This window comes from Phocoena phocoena, chromosome 13, assembly GCF_963924675.1.
Source record: "Phocoena phocoena chromosome 13, mPhoPho1.1, whole genome shotgun sequence".
NCBI classification, from domain to species: domain Eukaryota; kingdom Metazoa; phylum Chordata; class Mammalia; order Artiodactyla; family Phocoenidae; genus Phocoena; species Phocoena phocoena.
In genome coordinates this window covers 12,726,479-12,749,977 of record NC_089231.1, presented here as the reverse complement: position 1 = coordinate 12,749,977, position 23,499 = coordinate 12,726,479, and the positions used below count along the sequence as shown (strand labels likewise).

General features: G+C 44.4%; 1 protein-coding gene across 1 annotated transcript in view; it reads right to left on the bottom strand.

Annotated features, from left to right (window-relative positions):
* The window catches only part of KDSR (3-ketodihydrosphingosine reductase), a 36,131-nt gene extending 15,935 nt beyond the window's left edge, over window positions 1-20,196 (bottom strand). Inside the window, exons 1-6 of the mRNA XM_065890111.1 lie at window positions 20,089-20,196; window positions 14,970-15,059; window positions 12,891-12,947; window positions 8,324-8,389; window positions 8,036-8,131; window positions 665-856 (exon numbers count right to left, since the gene is read on the bottom strand). Of these exons, the coding sequence (XP_065746183.1) occupies window positions 665-856; window positions 8,036-8,131; window positions 8,324-8,389; window positions 12,891-12,947; window positions 14,970-15,059; window positions 20,089-20,196 (609 nt within the window). The remainder of the gene's footprint in view (window positions 1-664; window positions 857-8,035; window positions 8,132-8,323; window positions 8,390-12,890; window positions 12,948-14,969; window positions 15,060-20,088) is intronic.
* Window positions 20,197-23,499: the final 3,303 nt, after the last annotated feature.

Below are 23,499 nucleotides of genomic sequence, written 5' to 3'. Positions count from 1 at the left end.
ACTGTGCTTTACGGATATTGCATTTTTTACAAGTTGAAGGTTTGTGACAACCCTGCACTGAGCAAGTCTATTGGCAACATCTTTCCAACAGCATTTGCTCATTTCGTGTTTCTAAGACACATTTTGGTAATTCTCCCAATATTGCAAACTTTTTCATTATTATTACATTTGTTATGGTGATCTGAGATCAGTGATCTTCGATGTTATTACCAAGACCCACTGAAGGCTCAGATGATGGTTAACGTTTTTTAGCAATAAAGTATTTTTTAATTAAGGAATGAATGTACATTGTTTCTTTAGACATAATGCTATGCACTCTTAATGGACCACAGTACTGTGTAAACGTGGCTTTTATATGCACTGGGAAACCAAACAATTCATGTGACTCGCTTTATTGCGATATTCACTTTATTGCATCCGGAACCGAACCCACAAAATCTCTGAGGTATGCCTGTAATGCTACGAAGATGTCAGTAGTGCTAACTGTGTATTAAATTTTTATGCAATGAAAAAAGCACGTTAACTGCAAAGTTCAGGGGTTGCATCAATTCTCCTTCACTAATGCCAAATCTACAAATCTCTAATTTAATACAATGACACGTGTAAGGAAGTTACAGACTAAAGGGGAACATATATTGCTGGGCTGACTGAAGACAGCTCTTACCTCCATCTGCAAAGCTTCCGCCAATCCCCTGATGGCAAACTTGGACGAAGAGTAGGCTGTGAAACCAAATAAGCCCAACTGCCCCGCCTGGGAGGACACGAAGACAATCCTGCCCACGCGGCGTTCCTTCATGGTGGTGATCACCGCTCGGCTGGGGTACACGCTGCCCAGGTAGTTGACGCTCATTAATCTCTGCAGGGAACAAAGAGGCCGCGAGAACTAAGCAAGGTCAACGCCCCAAGGCTGCATCCCACGGGCATCCTGCCTTCTCACCAAGTCTGAGCTTGTCAGTGGAGCCCGAGTGACTGGGAGTCAGCCGATCTGCTGAACAAATGAAGGCCTAATGATCCTGTAGGTGACCGTGACACACAGGACCTACCACTGGGAGCCTATTTCAATCTAGCCTTACATTCTCACAACGAGAGCACTTACATCTTTGCTGAAGACTGGTCAAAATTAGTCTTCTCCTTATAAAAAGTACACTGCATGTTACAGGTAACACTTTTCGAGAAACAGTTTTGAGGAAAGAGCTTCAAGTATTTCCAGCTCTATTAGTTCTAAGTGACAGGAAGACCACAAAGAGACGGGGACCAGGGTTGACAGCAGCGACTGTGGTGTAAAGCCTGGGCTCTACCGTTTACTGCCTATTTGATGATGAACAGAAAAGTCAGACACTCTATTTATTTCCTCAGTGACAACAGGGTTAATATGGGTGTGATCTCACACGCCTGCAGCAAGGATTGAAAGAGGAAACACAAGGCAAGCGCCTGGCACAGCCCCTGACCTGCAGCAATTACTCAATAAATGTCGGCTCTTATATTATGATGGGTAAGAACTCACAGAGGCACCAAGATCTACTTTCCCCTCATCCTGGGAACTCTTAAAAACCTTACATTTTCAACCTGAAAGTCTCAGGATACTGCATTACAATGTTTCTATATTAAAAGTCTTGTAAAAATACTAGATCTATCACCATGTGAAACCAAACACTTCACTGGCAAACTTTAAGTCCATCATGAAACGTTAACTCAACAGCATTAAGTAACTTTTAGAAACAATGACCAGAAACACCAGCAGGCCAGGGGGAAATACTTAGTTTAAAAAAAGCAGAGGGCAGGGCTTCCCTGGTGGCGCAGTGGTTGAGAGCCCGCCTGCCGATGCAGGGGACACAGGTTCGTGCCCCGGTCTGGGAAGATCCCACATGCCGCGGAGCGGCTGGGCCCGTGAGCCAGGGAGAGGCCACAACAGTGAGAGGCCCACGTACCGCAAAAAAAAAAAAAAAAAGAAAAGCAGAGGGCAGACGGTATTTACACCGTGACTGCAACTATTTTGAATATTAAATAAAAGTACATGTGCACAGGTACAAAACCAAAGAAATGTAGAAAATTGTAAGTGACTATGTTAGGATTCTGGGATTCCCATTTTTCCCCCCCAAATGTTTTTTAATATTATTATATTGGTTTGACAAAAAAAGAAGGCATACTGAACCCATGTGTAAACCTTAGCTCCCTTCTGAGACCCCACTAAAATCTCAACAGAGATTTTTTTCAAGGCAAGAATCCACATGAGCAAAGAAAATCGCAGCAATGACATTTCGGACGTTGAAAAGAATGACGAGTGAGAACTAACCTGGCAGAAAGCTGAATGCGAGGTGAGGAGAAGATAAACTAAAAAAGCAAGATTAAACCACAGAAGCCCCAAAAGGCTGATGCAGCACACCAGGCACCGCCGGGGGCTGGAGGACAGGAATGTGGGCTGAGTCTGTTTAAAAAAGTCACATAGACAAACCCACCCACCGTCATAATCAGAGATTTCAGTACCCCACTTTCAATAATTGACACACAAGCAGACACAAATCAGTAAGGAGACAGGAGCCCTGAACAATGTTATCGGCCAACTGGACCTAATCGACACTGATCGAACACTCCACCCAAAACAGCACAATACCACCAACCCTCGGTATCCATGGACGATTGGTTTCAGGACCCCCGCCCCCCCAATACCAAAATCTGCAAATGCTCAAGTCCCTCATATAAATGGCACGGTACAGTCAGCTGTCTGTATCCTCGGATATGCGGGGTTGACCCTATATATTCTTTTCAAGTGCACAGGGAATGGCTATAAGACAAACTATATTCTGGGCTATAAAGCAAGTCTCGATAAATTCAAAAGGATTCAACTCATACAAAGTATGTTTGCTGACCACAATGGAATTCCACTGGAAATCAGAAAGAGAAAGATTTCTGGAAAATCCCCCAAATATTTAAAAACTAAGTAACACTTCTAAATAATCCAAGGGTCAAAGTGAAAATGGAAAGGGAAATTATACAATATTTTTAACCGAATGAAAATGAAAATACAACTTATCAAAATTTGTAGGATGCTGCTAACGCAGAACTTAGGTGGAAATCCACAGCACGAAATATCTGTGTTAGAAAAGGGAAAAAGCCTTAAATGGATGACCTCAGCTTCTGCCTAAAGAAGCTATAAAAAGAAGAGCAACTTAAAGCAAAAGTAAGCAGAAAAAAAAGTAATAAAAATAAAAGGAAATAAATGAAATAGAAAAAAAAATAGAAAAATCAATAAAGCCAAAAGCTGGTTGTTGAGAAGATCAACAAAATTGATAAATCTGTAGTCATACTGGTAGGAAAGAGAAGGAACACAAATTATCAATATCAAAAATGAGAGAGGTGACATCACTACAAACTCTACGGATGTTAAAATAATAATAAGGGAATATGATGAATAACTTTTGCCAATTCAATGACGTAGATGAAATGGACAAATTCCTTAAAAGAGACAAGCTACCAAAGGTCACTCCAAAAGAAACAGATAGAAAGATATAGATGTAGCCCTTCATCTGTTAAAGAAACTAAAGTTAGAAACCTTCCCACAAAGGAAACCTCAGGCTTCACTGGTGAATTCTACCAAACCTTTAAAAAAGAATAAATCAATTCTACACAAATTCTTCCAGAGAATTGAAAAGGAGGGACTATTCCCCTCCTCATGCTATGAGGCCACCCTGACCCTTATACAAAATCACAAAATAACATTACTGAACAGTATAGCTAATATCCCTCAAGAACAAAGAAAGGATAATAATAATCACAACCAAGCAGCGTTTATCCCAGGAATGCAAGGTTGGAAACATTTGGAAACTAGTCAATGTAATTCACCATATTAACAAACTAAAAAAGAACTCTATGATCATCCCAATAGATGCAGAAAAAGCAACTGACAAAATTCAACATTCATTCCTTATAAAAACTCTCTGCGAACTAGGATAAACTACTAAACTTGATAAAGGGCATCTGCCAAAAACAAAAAACAGGGAGTTCCCTGGTGGCCTAGTGGTTAGGATTCTGGGCTTTCACTGCTGTGGCCCTGGGTTCAACCCCTGGTCAGGGTACTGAGTGCAGCCAAAAAGAAAAAAAGAATTAAAAAAGAGAACAAAAAACAAACTACAGCTAACATCATACTTAATAGTAAAAGACTGCGTGCTTTCTCCCTAAGGTCAGGAACACGACAAGAATGTCTGCTTTCACCAGCTTCTATTCAACACTGTACTGGAAGTTCCAGCCCATGGAATAAGGGTATGCAGATGGGAATGGAAGAAGTAACACTTGCAGATGACACGACCTTCCATGTAGAAAGTCCAGTGAGCGCTAGAATTAATAGTTGAGTTCAGCAACACTGCATGATCAGTACACAAAAATCAATTGCATTTTTCTATATTAGCAATGAACACTCAGAAATTGAAATGAAAGAAACCATTTACACTAACATCAAAAGACATGAAATACTGAAAAACAACGTGCGAGACCCATACGCTGAAAATTACAAAACACTGCTGAGAGAGATTAAAGAAAACTTAAGCTAAATAAATGGAGATATATATTATGTTACAAGGGTTAGAAGACTCAACATTATTAACATGTCTGTTCTCCCCAAATGGATCTACAGCAGCAGAGTAATCCCCATCAAAAACTACTCTCATTGATAGCTACAGGTAGATAAAACAAGATACAGCTCCAAGAACCCACAGAGAAAACCACTGAAAAGGAAAATTAAGAGAAGTGTGTTGGTGTTCCCCAAGACCACCTCCAGTGTGGGCGATTTGCTGGAAGGTCTCACGGGACTCTGCACACAGCTGTGCTCACGACTAAGGCTTATCACAGTGAAAGGACACAAAGCGAGACCAGCCGGGGCAAAAGGCACACCGGCCAAAGTCCAGAGGAAACCAGGAGCACATTTCCACGAGTCCTCTCCCTGTGGAGCCACACAGGACATGCTTAATTTAAGTCCCCCGGCAATGAGTCATGACAGCACAAACTATTGTGTACCTGCGATTTACATGCATGTGAACTTCAGCAAAATTAAAATGAAAAAAATTCCAAACAAACCAAAGAACATAATTGAGATAGAATTCATCTTAAAGAAAAAGGAACTCTTATCTTCAGAAAATGCATCAAACGTGGTAGTGTTGTTCTAACAGGGGGTGTCGGTGATAAGCCCACACCTGGACTTGACCAGAACAAGGCAAGTGACCAGACCGAGGTGGGAGAGAGCAGAGGGGCGCGTGACAGCCTGCGAAGGGGACGCCCTCTGCAGCACAGTGGCCTCCTGCCTCCTCTCAGGGCAGCCAGGGGTAGAGGGGCGATGGCCAGAGACGGCGGGGCCCACAGCAAACCATCCCTGGAACGAGGCCCTGTCACTGGAATAGAGCAACAGGTTTGGGGTTAACCAGCCTTCCTCTTTAAAGCCCAGTCCTTTCGGAGGTGAGGCCAATTCCAACATCCCCTGTCAGCTGCTTAAGCCCCTGCGCCGTGCTGACCTCTGTTCTCACCGCCCTCACTCCACAGTGACCCACGCCGGCACCTCCATCCACTTCGCAACACCACCAGCCCTTGTCTTAATCACCCTGACAGTCCTAAAAGTCTCCTGACACAGCAGGCAGAAAGAGCCTCTAAAAGCTGCGATTCAGATCTCACTACTCCCTAGCCTGGCTTAAACCCCTTCAGAGGTTTTCAACTGAAATCTAAAGTGGCCCCATCCCACATGCCCAGGGCTCAGGAAGCTCTGGCCTCCTGGCCTCCTAGTCAAGCTCCTGGAGTTTGCCCGGCTCTTTCCACCTCGGGGCCCCTGCAGCCACTGGCTCTCCAGACTGGATCTCCTTCTTGGTGTCTCTGCACCTGCCCTTCGGGTCACCTTCCACACTGTGTAAAAGAGCCTCCTCTTTTCCTTTCCCATTTCCTCTCCCCCGAGTATCAATACTTAGCGCATCTGTAATCACACTGCTGATAAGCTGGATCCTGCCTGGTCTGTCCCACCTTAGCTGGGCCAAGCCTTTATTCTCTCGCTCACCACAGCATCCCCGGGCCCTAGAACGACACTCGATTCACTAGAGGCTTTCTCGAATATTTGTGGGTTGAATGAATAAAAGACAAAGGACATTAATATTTACACACGGCTACCCTGAGCCGAGCATTATGTACCCAATTATGCTACTTCATCCTCATAGCCCTGGGAGCCGTACGTCCCATTCACAGAGATGGAGGCTGAGGATGGAGGAAAACCTGAGGCCAGAAGGAAGAAGAACGGTTTGCCTGAGACCACAGGTAGTAAATGGTTAGACTTGAAACCAGCTGTGCTAAGATTTAAAACTGGTTTAGACTGATGCCAAAGGCCAGCTTTTCTCCTACTGTCCCATGCTGCTGGGGACAGAGCAACAGTCTGTGTGCGTGGGTACTGGTGTGGGTGGGAAAGAAATCAGTTGTTTTTCTAAACGAAAGTGAGACAGAATGAGAGACAGACAGACAGAAGGAAGGAGATAGTGTGCTGGAGACTGAAGGTTGAGAATAAATTGAGGTTTTTTTAAATATTTCAGCATATGCTTCATATTCTATACATGAATTTTACTTCTTCCTTCATCTCACCTGCTTCACGTTTTCTCCTTGTCATTGATACCCACACACAGTCACCTGGTCTTTTTTTTGGCCATACTGAGTGGCACACAGGATCTTAGTTCCCTGACCAGGGATCGAACCCGCACCCCCTGCAGTGGAAGCGCGGAGTCTTAACTACTGGACCGCCAGGGAAGTCCCACACAGTCACCTGGTCTTATACTCTTAGTTCCTTCTATTCTTCTCAGTTATAAATCCCCACAAATCATTCACTCCATTACCTTCGGACTTCCATCAAACACACAATTGGAAACAATCCCTCCCCTTCTGTCCCTGGACACACCCCGCGTCCTGAGGTCTTAGCTTTACAACTATGCATTTATTTATTACAGCCACATAACTACTTACACCTCCATCCTCTTTGCTGTCCACAACCGGTCAAGGTGAGTCTGCTGATTCTCCCTTTATATCATCTTTCACGCACACACGCATGCACGCACACACGCACGCACGCACGCACACATACTCCTCTTTCGCTGGCTGCCTCTGAAGTCTCTCCCCTCATCATTTCATACCTAGACTACAACTATTTCCCACAACTGATTTTTTACACAGCTGTTGAGAAAATCTTCAAAATCTCCCTGTCAATACTTAGAGATAATGGCATACAGGTCAAGACAACTATCTTTTATGCCGAGTTGATAAAGGAGCCTTAAGACACTAGAGTCCCCGCTACGGCATCCCTCTGCTTCCCTCTCCATCTGGACTCGCCTAGCTCGCCCAATCACAGAGTTTACGGTGCTTTCCCACAGTCCGCCAGAAGCAAGATGCAAACTGCTGCTCTTGGAGTCTCCTCTTCCATAAGAGGGGGATGCATTTTAACTTCACAGAGCAAATCATTCAAAATCCATGGCTACCAGGAAGGCTCTAGAGACCAGCAAGAAAGAGATGGTTGATGCAATGTCAACAAAAGAAAAACATGTTTTGCACCTAAGAAAGCCTTCAGATCTGATGTGCGTTTCTTTGGCTGACCTTTTTAAAAACATAAATATGAATATGACGCATTATCTTTGTCTCTTGGTTTCAAAACTCTAGAGTCTGCTCTTCACCTTTTTTGGGTTTTCATTGTTAAAAACACTGATACTTGACAAGAAAATCCAGCCTCTCTTGGCGTACAAAGAGCTCTCTTGATGATATGACCTCAGTGAATCAACGCAGTAATCTGTGTCAGGTTGGAGGTTTCATTCCCATTTTACAGCTGAGGAAACCAAGGTTCAGAGACTTGTCTAAACTTCTAAGGCTGGATGGTCACTGTGACTAAAATCTTGTCCATCCTCTAGTTTTCTAAAGCTTCTGTTAAATCTGAACGCATTTCACCTATTTCATTCATAAAGCCGTTAGCCAGGAATGAGTCCTCCCTTTTAGTGCGTGGGCTACCCCAATGAGGAAAAAACAAATTTTTACTTACTTCAAAAGTACTAACTTCAAGATCTTCAAATTTTCCTGCAAGTGACATTCCTGCACAGTTTACAAGCATGTCCACTGGGCCCAGTTTCTCCTGTGCCTGGAAAAATGTATCAGAGTGGGCATTAAGAAAGAGAAGAAAGGAATCTCTTAGTAGCCAATCAATGCCAATAAATAAAATCTATAAAACTATTAAATCTACAAGGAAGATATGTCAACTCCAAGCCACACACCAAAATGGCAAACCAATCGAAAGGCGAGCAGATTAATTCCAATTAACCCAACCTCTTACTTGTTTTATGACATTCTCTACTTGGCTGTAGTCTTGAGATACATCAACTGATATACAAAGCACCACCTGTTAGACAGAGAAAAAAATAATCAAAGCTATGCAGGGGTCTGAAACTACCTTTAAAAGAACTTTTTTTTTTTAATTAAAGGCAATTTTCTTCCAATAGAGAATGAGTCCAGTTTTAGAGGTACAGATTGCAGGGTTTGAAATCTGCTGACAATGCAATTTGGAGAGACAAATGGGGTCGGGGGTGCACTTTCTTGAAGAAAACTCTTTTGAGCAAACTCAAAAGAATGTTCTAAGAAATGCTGGTTGGAGGGTACAGACTTTCAGGTGGAAGATGAATAAGTTCTGGGGATCAAATGCCCAGCATAGTGACTATTGTTATTAATACTGTACTGTAGACTTGTAATCTGCTAAGAGAGTAGATCTGAAGTGTTTTCACCACACACACAAAAGCGGTAACTACGTGAGGTGTTGGCCGTGTTAATCCACTTGTTTGCGGTCATTCTTACACAGTGTAAACATATATTAAATCGTCATGTTGCAGACCTTAAATATATACAATTTTTGTCTATGTATGCCTCACTAAAGCTAGAAAAAGAAATGTAAAAACTCTCCTCTTAAAACGCAACTAGACTATAGTGACAGGAAGTACATCACAAGCCACGTGCACCCAGGAGTAGAGGGAGAAACAGGGTGCAGAGGGGCAGGGCAAACTCCAGGGGTGATGGAAATGCTCTGTGTCTGGATTTCAGGGGTGGTTTCACAAGCATTTAGTGATACATCAGTCAAAAGCCATCCAACTGAACTCTTTAAATTGGTGTGGTTTATTGTACACAAATCCTACCTCAATAAAGTGGTCAAAAAATAATAGCAAACTTAATAAATACGTTTAAAAAAATACTCCTCTTGGAGCAGTATCAGAGCTATCACTGCCCTCTTGGGATTCAATACCAGTAGGTGGAATAAAGAGATAAGTCAACAGAATCTACTCCCAGAAGCCTCCTTAGTCCAGCCAAGCTGGGAGGCTAAGCTGGTGGAATCATCTTACTAGGCCAAGGGCAGATCTGGGCCTGTGGGAGCCGAGGGGAAACCAAGTCACATTTGGTTCACTCTGAGGTTTGCTTGAGGTCCCTGACTCTGGACTGAACTGCCATTTACAGGTTTTCTAGATGAGGGGTCACCAAGCTGAGTCCAAGCCCACCTAGTAGAAACCTGGCCATGTTTAGGGATGCACAGCACAGAGGGATGATGGGAAGAGGTCAGCCATTTAGTCTTTGAAAAGGAAGGGAAGGAGGGAGGGAGGGAGGGAGGGAGGGGAAAAGGGGGAAAAAGCATGTATCTCGGTGCTTACTTTGTTTGGGGAATGTATGTATTTATTTATCTATCTATCTATCTAGTTATTTGGCTGCGCTGGGTCTTAGCTGCGGCATGCGGGATCTTTTTTAGTCGCGGCATGCATGTGGGATCTAGTTCCCTCACCAGGGATTGAACCCGGACCCCCTGCATTGGGAGTGTGGAATCTCTGCCACTGGACCACCAGGGGAGTCCCTTGGTGCTTACTTTGATAGAAATTTATGACATAGAAATTAAGAACACTAATGGGGACAGTGAGCTACTGGTTTTTGTTTTGTTTTGTTTTTGTTTTTTTTTGCGGTACACGGGCCTCTCACTGCTGTGGCCTCTCCCGTTGCGGAGCACAGGCTCCGGACGCGCAGGCCCAGCGGCCACGGCTCACGGGCCCAGCCGCTCCATGGTACGTGGGATCTTCCCGGACCGGGGCACGAACCCGTGTTCCCTGCATCGGCAGGCGGACTCTCAACCACTGCGCCACCAGGGAAGCCCAAGCTACTGTTTTAACTTTCCTTTTCAGACAATGTTTTCAAATCAGAGCTTAGGCCTCTGACATAGGAAATGTTCTATGTTCCCAGGGAGGTCACTGAGAGAAGCAGAAGGGTGTTGGCAGTTTCTCAGTCTTTCCATGGTTTCCTCCCTGTTGAGACTGGCCGCCAAGCCAAGTGGAAGACAGAGCGTGTGTGTACGGAAGGGTGCACACACCCACGATATGCACCCAGGTGCAGTTGCAAGTCCAAGGCCGTGTGTTGTGGTGGGAAGAATAGGCACGGCACTGGGGAAGCCGGGGTTCCAATCCTGTCCCTTCATTCACCAGCTGAGCGGAACCCAAGACGTTTGCAGTGGTCTTACCTGTACAGTAACAGTGTCACAGGCTAGTGACGAGCAAGATCCCTCCCAGCTCTAAGAAGCCACGATGTGAGAAGTGAGGCCAAAGGGTTGGATAAAAAGAGCCCCGTTGCCTTAGGACTGATAACATCAGGCAGGAAGCTGTATTTAATGCAAGAAGGAATCCCATCCTAATGGCCTAAATTCCTATGAAAAGGAAACAAGCCCCTTCGCAAACGTAACCTGGAATATTCCAGACTAGTGGGCTTGTCCTTGAATTTTATCCCATCATCATACAGAAGACATGTTTTAAAAAAGAGAGTAGGAATCATACAATTAATTTTAAACATGCCTTTTCATACGGTATTAGATCATTTACTGTGAATAAAACCTATACCACAGGTCAGTAACATTTCAAAAAAAAATGTTTACCAACTCCCAGGAAAAAGAATGCCCCCAGGGCACTGCTTTTGCTAAGAGGAGTAACAAGCCAGCTCTGGGCCCAGTGGCAGGATCAGGCTCCTACTTGCCCAGCCCAGCCCGATGATCTTCGCCTTCCTTGATGTGCAAGTCAAGAACTTTCCACATGACCTGAAGCCTCCTGATAGATGAAGGAGTGGGAATAACGAGGAAGAAGCCCAGAGCAGAGATGGCGATAGCAGCAGGCGTGACTGGCCTTCAGCCAGGACATTTCAGATCTGTGGCTCTGGGTGATGTTTCATTCTCTATCAGAAGTTACGGGGATATTTAAAAAAAACGAAAAACTGGGGAGATTTGCTGAGCTGGCAGCTTTCTAATGTTTGTGGGCTTCAGAGAAGGAGATACAGGCAGAGGCCACGGTACTAGAGAAAAACTCACATAGGTGCACAAAGAGAGGTGGATGAGGATTTTTATGTGCATCACAGAATGCAAAAGAAAAGAAAATACAAATAGCCAACAAGAGGCAACAGATTAAATAAACTCTGGGGTACTCAATATTATGCCACAGCAGTTCTAAAAGATGAGGCCGACTCATTTATATTGACATGCAAAGTTCTCTAATATATTCTCGTGGAAAGAAAAGAGGCAATTAAAACTACAGTGAAACACCACTTAAAACTCATCAGAAAGGCAAACATTAGAAAGTCTGCCAATACCAAGTGTTGGCAAAGCGTCAACGACCACTACTGGTGAGAGTGTAAACACTTTGGTGATGCATACGCTCAACTCAGCAACTCCACTTCTAGGTATATTCCATTCTTGCACAAGTGCACAAAGGGATAAACTTTAGTAACGGCAAGAAACAAAGCAAACTAACAAAAAAACTGGAAACAACCTGAGTATCCACCCAACAGTAGAACTGATGAATGGAAGGTTGTCTATACATATAAGAAAACACTAGACAGCAGGAAAAAAAGGAAAAAAAAGAATGAACTACTACTTTATGCAGCAACAGAGAGGAATGTGAACAATAGTATCAGGTGAAGAAATAAAGTTGCATGAGCGTACACAAAGAATGATGTTATACAAACCGAGAGAGAGAAAGTAGGTTAGTGATTGCCTAGGGCTAAGCGGGGGTTGGGAGAGAACAAGGAGTGACTGTTAATGAATATGGACTTTCTTTATGGGATGATGAAAGTATTCTACAATTGATTCTGGTGATAACTGTGCAACTTTGTGGATAAGCTAAAAACCACTGAATTGTACACTTTAAATGCGTGAACTTTATGGTATGTGAATTATATCACAATAAAGCTAGCAAAATAAGAAGGATGCCATAAAGTTCAAAAAGAAGCCGAAGTAAACAATACTCTTCTTAGTGTCACAGGCATTTATGGACAAATTATTTTTAAAGAGCAATGGAAGAAGTAACACGAAAATCAAGTTGGGGGTTGCCTCTAGGAATGAGACAGGAAGATGAGGCTGATGGGGGGAACAGAGGAGCCTTCAGGGGCCCTGGTAAATGTCATTTCTTAAGCTGGTGATGAGTGTGTGGCTATCGATTTATTATTATGTTTTATACTAAAATACATATTGTATATATATACATACCATTTTATTCATCAAAAACTTCCACAACCAAAAAAAAAATTTAATACTTCCTTCCCCTCAAGTTAATTTAAATAAATAATTGCAACGAAATCATTTTCTAGGAAAGCACTCTGTTATTTGATCATTTGTGTGTGTATGTGTGTTAGAGTCTATACATTGTTTTCGGTAATAACATGAAATCCTAGACAATTCAAATAATTTCATCTTTTTAAAGACAGCCTAATATGTATTTTAATTAGGAAAAGCTTACGTGCTTTCAATGAACTATTCACAGTTGAAGCACCTCTTCTTTTCCTCTGCACACCTGTGTTGATTAGTATAGAAAATGCATCACGAGGGCAGTGATTTTTACCTGTTTATCATTAATAGAGTGTTTTTCGATTTCTTTCTTTGCCTGCAACAGTTTGTCCTGAAAGTAACAGAGAACAATTAGTTCTACTGATTGTCTATTTGTCCACTTGTTTGTTTAAAAGGAGAGAAAAAGCAATTAGTTGTACAAGGATTTATTAAATGCCAAAAAACACGCAGGACAGCACCCATATTGCAGAGCTATGGTGGACACATAGCTGTAAAGTATGCTAAGCTATGGCTAAGTGAAAGTAAGTTTTAAAATTCATTGCAGAGAAAGAGAATAATAAAAATTAATGAACCTCAAAATCCCTATTATCAGTATTAATTGCTAAGGGTCACCCTACCAATTCTAATAAATGTTTTAATTTGATGTTACTTAGATATGAAACAAGAACAACCATGCTGATATGCAGTGCTTCCCAAACTTAAGGGTACATGTGATTCCATGTCAAGAATGCTTTCCTACGAGATCGTCCAATGTTTTCCTCCTCTACTGAAAAGCAAATATAGTCAAAATCAGTTTTCAGACGGACTAGGTAAACTTATGCTTGGATACTTTCGAAGACACTCTGAGGACAAGCAAAGCTATAACCCACGTAATTGTGTAATTCTTCCAAGGTCTCAGTTCTGCTTGTTGTAGTCATTTTCAAGAAGACAGAGGTCGGTTTACAGTGCCTTCATTTGCTATAAAAGCTGAAATTTAAATACATCACCATAGCAGAGAAGAACAGAAGGGGGGGAATCCTTCTAAAAGACACGTGGGTTTTCTAAACAAGAATGTGCCTATAATAAAATTATATTATTCTATTAATAAAGATGTACACCACCTGACTTTGCCAAAATCAGAATAGAAAATTACATTAGAAAATAAAGACTTTATCAGTGCCAGAAGGCTCATTCACCTCCAGCAATGCCAGGACCACAGAAAGAGCTTCTGAGCACCTGAAATGCTGAACTCCCTGCCTCGTTTTTCATCTGCCTTTCGTCAGATATCAGCATTGTTTAAATCTCACAAAATGCCATTTTATCACAGTCGTGTTTTCAGTCATGGAAGGTGGCTTCAACGCCAAAGCAGATGCGTTGTTGGAGGGGTCAGGGGATAAATAAAAGGTAGCTAATTGTGCCTTTCTTCATTTTTAAAAGAAATGATGGACGCCCGAGCCTAATTCTGTGTCATTATTTACGCATCTCCCCCGGGCCCCCCGTGACTTGCCTTCCTCACTGAGCCCTGCTCAGCTGTGCACCCCTACCTGGCAGCCACCACACTACCGCCCTCCTTATTCACAGGTGAAGCCAAAACCCCCAATCAACGATGCCGCCCTGGAGCACCCACTCTCTCCATCATCCCTCCCTTCATTTCTTCATCCAACAGAGATGTCTGGAGCACCCACTGTGACCCAAGCAATTAGGCCAAGCACAGAACGACAGCACTGGGCAGGACAGCCATGGTCCGTCCGTCCCCCACTCATAAAGCAAGGGGACGCCATGACTGCTCGTGGGAATACAGTGTCACTGCTCTGGGCTCTGGCAAGAATAACAGACACTTGAAAATCAAAAAGAAAGAAAGAAAAACAGACCTTGTGTTGACTCGGCACAGAGAGACACATGTTTTGCTAAACTGCTGGGGAAGAGTGAGATTCCCCTGCAGGGTCTGGGTTTCACTAGAGATGGAGATCATGTCATAAGCAAATTATAGAAAAACACCTACACGTCATCCTTCAGGACTTAGGAATGAGCCCCATGATGGCTGCTGTCGGCACCTCCGAGGAGGTGGCGGCCCCCGCGCTTCCTGTGGCCAGGTGTGTGCTTAACTAGGTTTTGGCCGCTCCTAGATCTGCAGTGTCCATGATGTTGCCTAAGAGTTGCTGGCACTGAAAAAATATCTGTGGAACTAACCTGACTTCAGCCAAGAAGTCTTTGTCCCAAATACAAGAAATAACCAGTGGTTCAGGAATCACACCTCCAACCACAGACGTGAGCGATTTCCCCACCGGTGTGAACACTGTGACGGTCGCATAGCCTCTGTGACCAATGTAACGATGAATTAGTAGGTGAATAGTAATGAACCTAGAAGACTTACCTCATTTCGTGCAACCAGAGTTATAAAAGCTCCTTGTTTATAGCACTCGATAGCAATGCACTTTCCAATGCCACTGGAGCCTCCTGTAACCTAAAAGCAGAAGTTAAGAAATCTTAGCACTTGAAATTTCCCTTCTGTGGGAAGTTTATTTAAAATAACTATGATGGGCTCTAAAACCCAACCTACAGGAACTAGATCTTCAGCTACTGTAGCATCTTCATCCCAGACCTAATGAATGGAGTTTAAGTGCAGACGTGGAAAGATTACACTGTCAGCCGGGCCTGCGTTGTTTCCAGTACTGAGCTATCAATTGCACACCTATGATATTTTTCTGAGTTCACTGTGGCAGGGGGGGCGGGGGGGGTGGGGGGGGGGACGAGAGGGGGAAGTGCCCTGTACATCTAGCTAATAAACAGTACATTAGTCTGATAATTCGAAAAGACACATGCACCCCTATGTTCACAGCAGCACTATTTACAATAGCCAAGACATGGAAACAACCTAAACATCCATGAATGGATGAAGATGTGGTATGTATATACAATGGAATACTACTCAGCCATGAAAAAGAAAGAAAGAATGCCATTTGCAGCAACGTGGATGGATGCAGAGATTATCATACAGAGTGAAGTAAGCCAGACAGAGAAAGACAAACATCCTATGATATCGCTATACGTGGAATGTAAAATATGACACAAATGAACTTATCTATGAAACAGAAACAGACTCACAAACACAGAGAACAGACCTGTGGTTGCCAAAGGGGAGGGGGGTGGGGGAGGAATGGATTGGGAATTTGGGATTAGCAGGTCAAACTATTATATACAGAATGAATAAACAAGAAGGCCCTACTGTATGGCACAGGGAGCTATATTCAATATTCTGTGATAAACCGTAATGGAAAAAAATATGAAAAATTTTGCTGTACAGCAGAAATTAACATCGTAAGTCAACTATACTTCAATAAAATAAATTAAAAAGTAAAAATAAAAAACACTAGTCTGCCTTTGAGTCCAAACCCAAATGAACCATTTCTTTACTACACATCTCCTATGCATGACCAGCTCTACAGGAGATGAAAAGAATAATCACTTGCATACACTTATGATATTTTAAATGACTGCTTATTATAAAGTAATACATGATCACATGGAAATACTGAAAAGTAAAGCTTTTCTTCTTGCACTAGTCTAACCCTCACCATCTATAGCTCAGCCATACTGGCTGTCTTTTGGTTCTATGCTCTCTCCAACTACAGGGCCTTTGCACATTCTATTTTCCCTTCCAGGAATGCTCTCCTCCCCTCTTTTCATCTAACTGGCATCGATTCACCCATTAAATCTCAGCTCTACCTCACTACCTCAGGAAAGCCTTCATGGACTGCCCTCTACCCCACCGCAACCCACTTTGCAGCACTGCATCCTCTGTTTTCTTTGCTTTACATCACTCCATAACCAAACAGCCATGCATTTACTTGTGTGGTTATTTGACTCACAACCATCTCTTCCATTACCACCCCATAAACTCCATAAGAATACCAACTCTATCTTGGCTCCCCACTGCATCCCTAGCGCTTAGTACAAGGCCTGGCATACAGGAAGGACTCAATATATATTTTACTTAATAATACGAATGTAACATTACCTTTCTAGTCATTTTCCCTATACACATCTTATAACATGGGCCAGGGGAGTGGGGGGCCTGGAGTCGTCAGGTGAGGGGGGAAAGCAAGTGTCAGAGAGGCATCTGTCCTTACACGCTTTTGCATCCTACTCTAAAAAACATTATTTTGTAATGTCTGAGGTTAAAAAACTAAAAGGCTTTACAATATTGCATTAAACAGCCGTATCAAAAAATATTTAACTATTTCCCTATTGTTAGACATTTAGATTATTTCGAATATTTTACTGTTAGATATAAATCATGCTGTAAAGAATATCTCTGACCAATCGATCTCACGATTTTAAAATCATCATGACATCCTCCTACACAATGTACCTATGTCCGTGAGATGCCCCTACTTTCTCTTGAGCCTCAACTTCTCACTAATGAAGGGATTTCTTTGGGAAAATTAACCAATTATCTACCGGTTACTGTAAAAATATACCTGCTGCCCCAGCTAACAGTTGCCTCTGAGGACCTCCTTGCTATTGAAATATTTCATGGGTAGTTTTGGCTTATGAATTTTCACCAGATATTCCAATTCCATAGCAATTAGCAAGGTCCCTAAAAATGTCCTTAGCTGTTTCATGATGTTGTTCCTGCTGCCTAGAGGTCCCTCCACTCAACATCTCCCACACAGCTGCATTTCCAAATCCTACCTAACTCGCAGAGGCCAGTTCCAATGTCTCCTCCTCCAAGAATTTTTTCCGGACTCTGTCCCTCTGTCCTGTCCTTTGCCTGTCACCTTCTACTTCATGCAGTTACTTCTGTACCTGCCTTAGCTCCCTTACCAGACTCTAAGTTCCCTGACAACAAGCACCAAGTCCAAGTTATCTCCCTCATTCCTAGCACAGCACTTTGCATAAGCAGTTGCTAAATACTTGTCTACATTAATTTGCAAAATGGTGTACGATGCCATTTCCCTGAAAAAAAATACAATGCCAAAAAAAACTTGTAAGATTTCACTATTTGTTATTCAATGAATTGATAGAAGCTGAAGTGATGAGGTTACTGAGAAAATTTATATGCTCTAAAGTGCCATGTAGATATTCCGATTATTGCTGGCGTTTTTTCTAGACCGTAATAGGTAAGCAAGCTATGTTAAATTACTGCACAGCCAAGGACAGGGGTAACCTTATAAGATTTGTCCATAAAAACAAGAATAAGACTTCAACTTTTGGGTCAGGGTTCATGGGAAACTGACCTTCTAGGCTAAGCCAGCTACTTCATAAAAGGTATCTAAGAATATACATAAGTCCATCTAGACTATGTTACTCTTGATTGGTATAAGAAAACATAAGAGATTTTCCTAATGGCTGAGAAAAATGGTAAATATGTATTGAGTTGCCCGGCCATTGGTAAATTGAGATGTGAGACCCTAAAGATAACAGTTTAATTCCTTTCTTTGTCACTCCCTCTTACTGTTCATTGCAAATATTGTTTTAAATGTTACTATCTCTTTATTTGCACCATATACCTCTTATTGAGGGCAAGAGAAGGGGTGCTTTGCTGCAAGGACAGTTGCTCCCACCCATCTCTCCAAAAGGGAGGACTTGATTTTCTAGTTCTCACCAAGTCAGTTAAACAGCTTTTTTTAAAAAAAAAAAAAAAACAGCTGATTTAAATAAGTATATACTGTGTAAGACTTGCTGAATAGGTTTACCACTGTAATTAGAGAGATAACACTAGTTTATCAGAATTGCTCTAAAAACAGAACAAGTTATGACCTAAGCCTGCTCACGCTTTCCCATCAGCAAGACACTCTGAACATTGGCCCCTTTTCTAACACAACTGGGTCTAGTCGTAACAAATCTCAAGAAAAAAAATTACACTTTCACTCTTTTTATGACATTAAAAAAGAAGACAGATGGTGACATCATGTGTATTATTCATGTCATCCTCACATTATTTATAGCGGCATATTAAAACGGGATAGTGAAAATAAGAAATTCTTCGGGATCTACCCCAGGAGATGTGTTTATTATCTTATCTACAGCCTGCAGAAGCATGATGGGGCTGGTAGGACCAGAGTCAACATCAACTGAAAGTCCCTTATAAACACTGAATGAAATTTTTCATTACTGCTTTGACTTTACATTTTTACAAGTTATGCTCTGCAAATACCACTTCTGAAAATTCCAACTTTTAAAGCCACGCTTTTGAGGCAGAAGTCTTCTTGCAGATGTGACACTTTCAGACTTTAGCATGACTGTAAAATTTTGCTCTTCTCTCCCTCTGTAATGAATTTACACTCACCTCCTCCTCTATCTTCCACATCAGAAATAGCAGGATTTGGAAAAACACTAATAGTTTTATGAGAGAAATTAAAGAAAATATATGTTCCCATCCACAAACTCTGTCCCGATTTAAAGCACACTAAAAGCAATGACCATTCCATCCCATCCCAGTTCGGTGAAGAGGCTCGGATTTTAGCGGAGACACCCATATGTCACCTCTGGCACCAGGAGGATTTGCACTGCCAGCTTAGTAACAAATTTTGCTTATTCATAACCTCCCGCCTCAATGTCCCCGGGGTTGTGAGAAAATCAAGTAAGAAAACGGACCAGAAAGCCACAGCAAAATGTGACGTGCTGGGCGCAGGTAAGAAGGCATTCCCTCTGTTTTAAGAAAGGTGCCCCACCTGCAGAAAAGGGATCCTTGAAGACATGAGCTTCTGGTAAGAAACAAACCAAATCCATCCACATCCCCTTCATTCCTAAAGCACTAACTAGCCAGGTCGTTCCGCTCATCCCTCTGACTCCAAAACGACGGCAGAGGATTGCACTGGGACAGCAGTCAGTCGACCCCAGGCTGAGCTCACAAGAGACAGGCAGTGTAGACTGGACAGAAGCGACTCAACACCGCTAGCCAGGACTGCCAGCCCACCGGGTTTAGAGCAATCCCGTCCCCCCGCCAGGTGAGTCACTTCCTGTATTCCTTTGGCAACTGTCACTCGCACAGGCCACCTTCCAGTTCCCAGCTGCCTCGGCGGGTCCTGGAGGCTGGGACCCGGTTCCCCGCTGCCCGCCTCCTTGCGACTCCGCCGGGACCGCGCGCCTTGCCCGGCGTCGCCACCGACCGCGGTGTCCTTGGCAAAGTTTCTCAGCCTCTCTGTTCTTCAGTTGACTCATCGGGAAACCCGAGGACAAAAATATCCAGATCCCAGGGATGCCCCGGGGATTAACGAGAGCCTCCCGAGCCCCTGCAGTGCGGGAACCCAGCTCGCTGGCGCTGCCCGCGCCGCCCCGCTCTCCGGCCCCGGGAGGAGCCAGAGGCAGCGGAGGGAGGGTCCCCGAAGCCCTCCGAACAGACAGTGCCGGGGCGGAGGGCGGCAAGTGACCCTCCATTTGGAGAAGGGGACGTCGGCGGCCCGGCCTGAGTCGCGGACCGGCGCGCCGGGGTTCGGGGCGACCGAGCGGGCCGGGAGGCGGCGGCGCAGCAACAGGAGGCCACTCACCACCACATGCGCCCCGGGCAGGGCGAGGGGCTTGGGGCTGATGAGCGGAGACACCATGTAGAGCAGCAGCACGAACGCCACGAGGAAGGCGGCCGCCAGCAGCAGCATCGCTCGGCCGAGGCCGGGGCCTGGGGCGGGCGGCGCAGGCACAGGCGCACAGGGCTCGGCTGCGCCGGCGATCACGCGCGGCCGCGCGCAGTGCGAGCCCGGTGTTTGGGTTCGCGGCGCGGGGCGGGGCGGCGGCCGGAGGGGAAGAGGCGGAGCCTGCGAAGGGCGCGACCACGGGGGGTGGGGCTTCCAGTGGCTAAAGCGTCGCGGCTGCCGCCTAATTGAGCGGACGGCCCTTTGGGGTCCCCGAGCTCCCAGCGTCAGGACGGGGTCCCGCACCCTCCGCCGGCGAGATGGGCTGCCTCGAGCGCGCAGCGGACGGGGCCCGGGTGGCGCCCCCCGGCGCGCCCCTGGGTGACGCTCGCGGCTGGTGGCGAGGGTGCTGCTTAGGACCGCGGAGAGCGGGTGCCGGGCCTTCCCGAGCCGCTCTCCCGGGGTCGGGCCCCTCCGCGCCGTGGCTCCGGGTGCCGTCCGCCCGAGGCCGGAGGAGGCGGGTCGGAGCCTTCTAAGCCCGGGTTCCGGGATCTCGTCACCTCGTTAGTGTATGGAAGGAGGGGGATCGAGCTCTGAAATCCCGGGCTCCATTTCGTATTTTCTTGGCGTACTTAGAAAATGGTAACAGCCCACTTTCGCTTTGCAGAGGACCGGGAAAGCCTTAACATGGAGTTTTAAAAATCGCCCACATCATTCAGTTTCGTTGAGCTCAGAGTTCATCTCCTTTACCAAGGCAGGGTTTAAAAAAGATAAAAAGCTTTTTGAGATCTAATTTGCACACCAGACAATTCGCCCGTTTAAAGTGCATAGGTAATGGGTTTTGGTATAGTCAGGGTTGTGCAACTGTCACCACTGTCAATTTTGGAACATTTAGTTACACCCCCAAAGGCGCACACAAATCCTTACCCGTTCACAGTCACTCCCCAGTTCCTCCCCATCCTGGCCCGGCCCTAGCTAATCACTCACTAATCTGTCTCTGTAGATTTGCCTATCCTGCATATTTCATATAAATGGAATTATAGAAGGTGTAGCCTTTTGTGTCTGGTTTCTTGCACTTAGCATAATGTTTTCAAGGTTCATCATGTGGTACAATGTATCAGTACTTCATGCTTTTTATAACCAAATTATATTCCATTCTGTGGACACACCACATTTCATTTATTCACTCATCAATTGGTGGACCTCTAGGTTGTTTCCACTTTTTTTTTTTGCGGTGCGCGGGCCTCTCACTGTTGTGGCCTCTCCAGTTGCGGAGCACAGGCTCCGGACGCGCAGGCTCAGCGGCCATGGCTCACGGGCCCAGGCGCTCCGCGGCATGTGGGATCTTCCCGGACCGGGGCACGAACCCGTGTCCCCTGCATCGGCAGGCGGACTTTCAACCACTGCGCCACCAGGGAAGCCCTGTTTCCACTATTTAGCTACTATGAGTAATGCTGCTGTGAGCATAAACATTCATGTATAAGTTTTTCATTTCTCTTGAGTATATACCTAGGAGTGGAATTGCTGGATCTTCTAGTAACTGTTTAACGAGAACTGCCAGACTTTAACAAAGCAGCTGCACAATTTTACGGTCCCCACCAACCGTATATAAGGGTTTCAGTTTCTCCACATCCCTACCAACAGTTGCTATCATTTGTCTTTTTAATTATAGCCTCCCTACTGGGTGTAAAGTGACATTTCATTACGGTTTTGGTTTGCATAATGCACGTATTTTTGCTTTTCCTTTTTGAAGTTATTTTTAGAAATACTAAGGTGCTCGGGAACAAAGGAATTGATCTGAGTTTTCCTTCTTTCTTAACTTATTGCCCAGAATTAGCCAGATTGCAAGATTTGAGGGTACAGTCCCCAAGACTTCTGACATCAATTGCAAGTTTGGAGGAGGGTCTCCCAAGCCACCCTCAGGTTTGATAATTTGCTAGAAGGACTCAGAGAGCTCACTGAGATCTGTTTTACTCATGGTTATGGTTTACGAATGTCAGCCAAGGGACGAAGTGCACAGGGCAAAGTCTGGAGAGCTCCAGATGTGACCCTCCCAGCACTGGAGTGTGGCAGTATCCATGGAGTGTTGTCAACGAGGGCAGCTCCTCTGGCATTCAGAGTTTATACTGGGGCTTCATTATTAGGCATGATTGATTGATTGCCCATGTGGCTAAAGGCAGAGTCCAGGTCAGCTGATAATGCATGACAGGAGACTTCCACCTAAATCACATGACTGGTCTTTCTGGCATGACCACCCTAAAATCCAGTTTGGCCAGCCCTCATCTAAACAAGGACAATTCTATCAGGTCTGAGATAGAATACCTCCAAGAAGCCAACGGCAAAGGCCAGACCTTCTCCTGAGGCAAGGCCATCCATCCAAAGCTCTTCTACAACAAAACAAATATATGCCTACCATTTGAAGGAGGCAGTGTGGAGTAGGAGGTTCTTAATTCAATTTCCCAACAGATTTGACCATCAATATCAGTACTGCAATCTTGCTGCTAAGACGATGCCAGTGTTACATCATATCGAGGTGTGAGTAGTAAACAGAACCTGAAAAATAAGGGTCAAAAGATAGCAGCACATTTGCTAGAGTTTCACTCAGTCATCAACAACTGGTCAAGCTTAGCATATCATTCAATCAAAATGTCTCCCAAAGAAATGCCACTCAGGTTTGCAAGTTTCCATCCGACTCTATGCGTTTCCCAAAACAGGAGTGATCTTCACCCATCCAGACATCTTCTAATTGAGCTCTCTTCAGAGACTGTATCATCTCTTGCTCAAGGCATTTATGTAGCTTCGGATTTTCCTTGTCATATAATCTGTTTATTCATTCCTTTCCCCTTGGCTACCAATTCTCCTTCTATTTGTGATTTACTTTTACTCAAACTTTTCCCCGTTGGAAAGGATATTATGTTCAGCCTAGCACTCTGCTGTTCCGGACTGCTGGCACGAACACTAGTCCAGCAAAATCCTCCTCTCAGTCCACTCCTACCCATCACATAGGGCAGGGTGACACAGGCACACAGCGAGTGGGCTTTGCCAACCACTAGGCAATACGGCTGCATTCATGATCAATCCCAACTGTGTCAGGTAGAGTGAAGGCATAATTCACTCATCAGCCCCTTAGGAATTCTGGTGTAAAGGTTTAAAAGTATAGTTACAATTTCTTGCTTGGGGATCATCCCTGATTCCAGCATGCAAAGTTGGAGCCCTGGTGCTTGAGACCACTGCATCAGGCACAAAAATAAGAAAGTTGAGGCAATGTGGAGAAAAGAGAGAAAAGTGTAGTCGTACCACCATCTTGTTTCCACGGAAAGAACTGCAGAG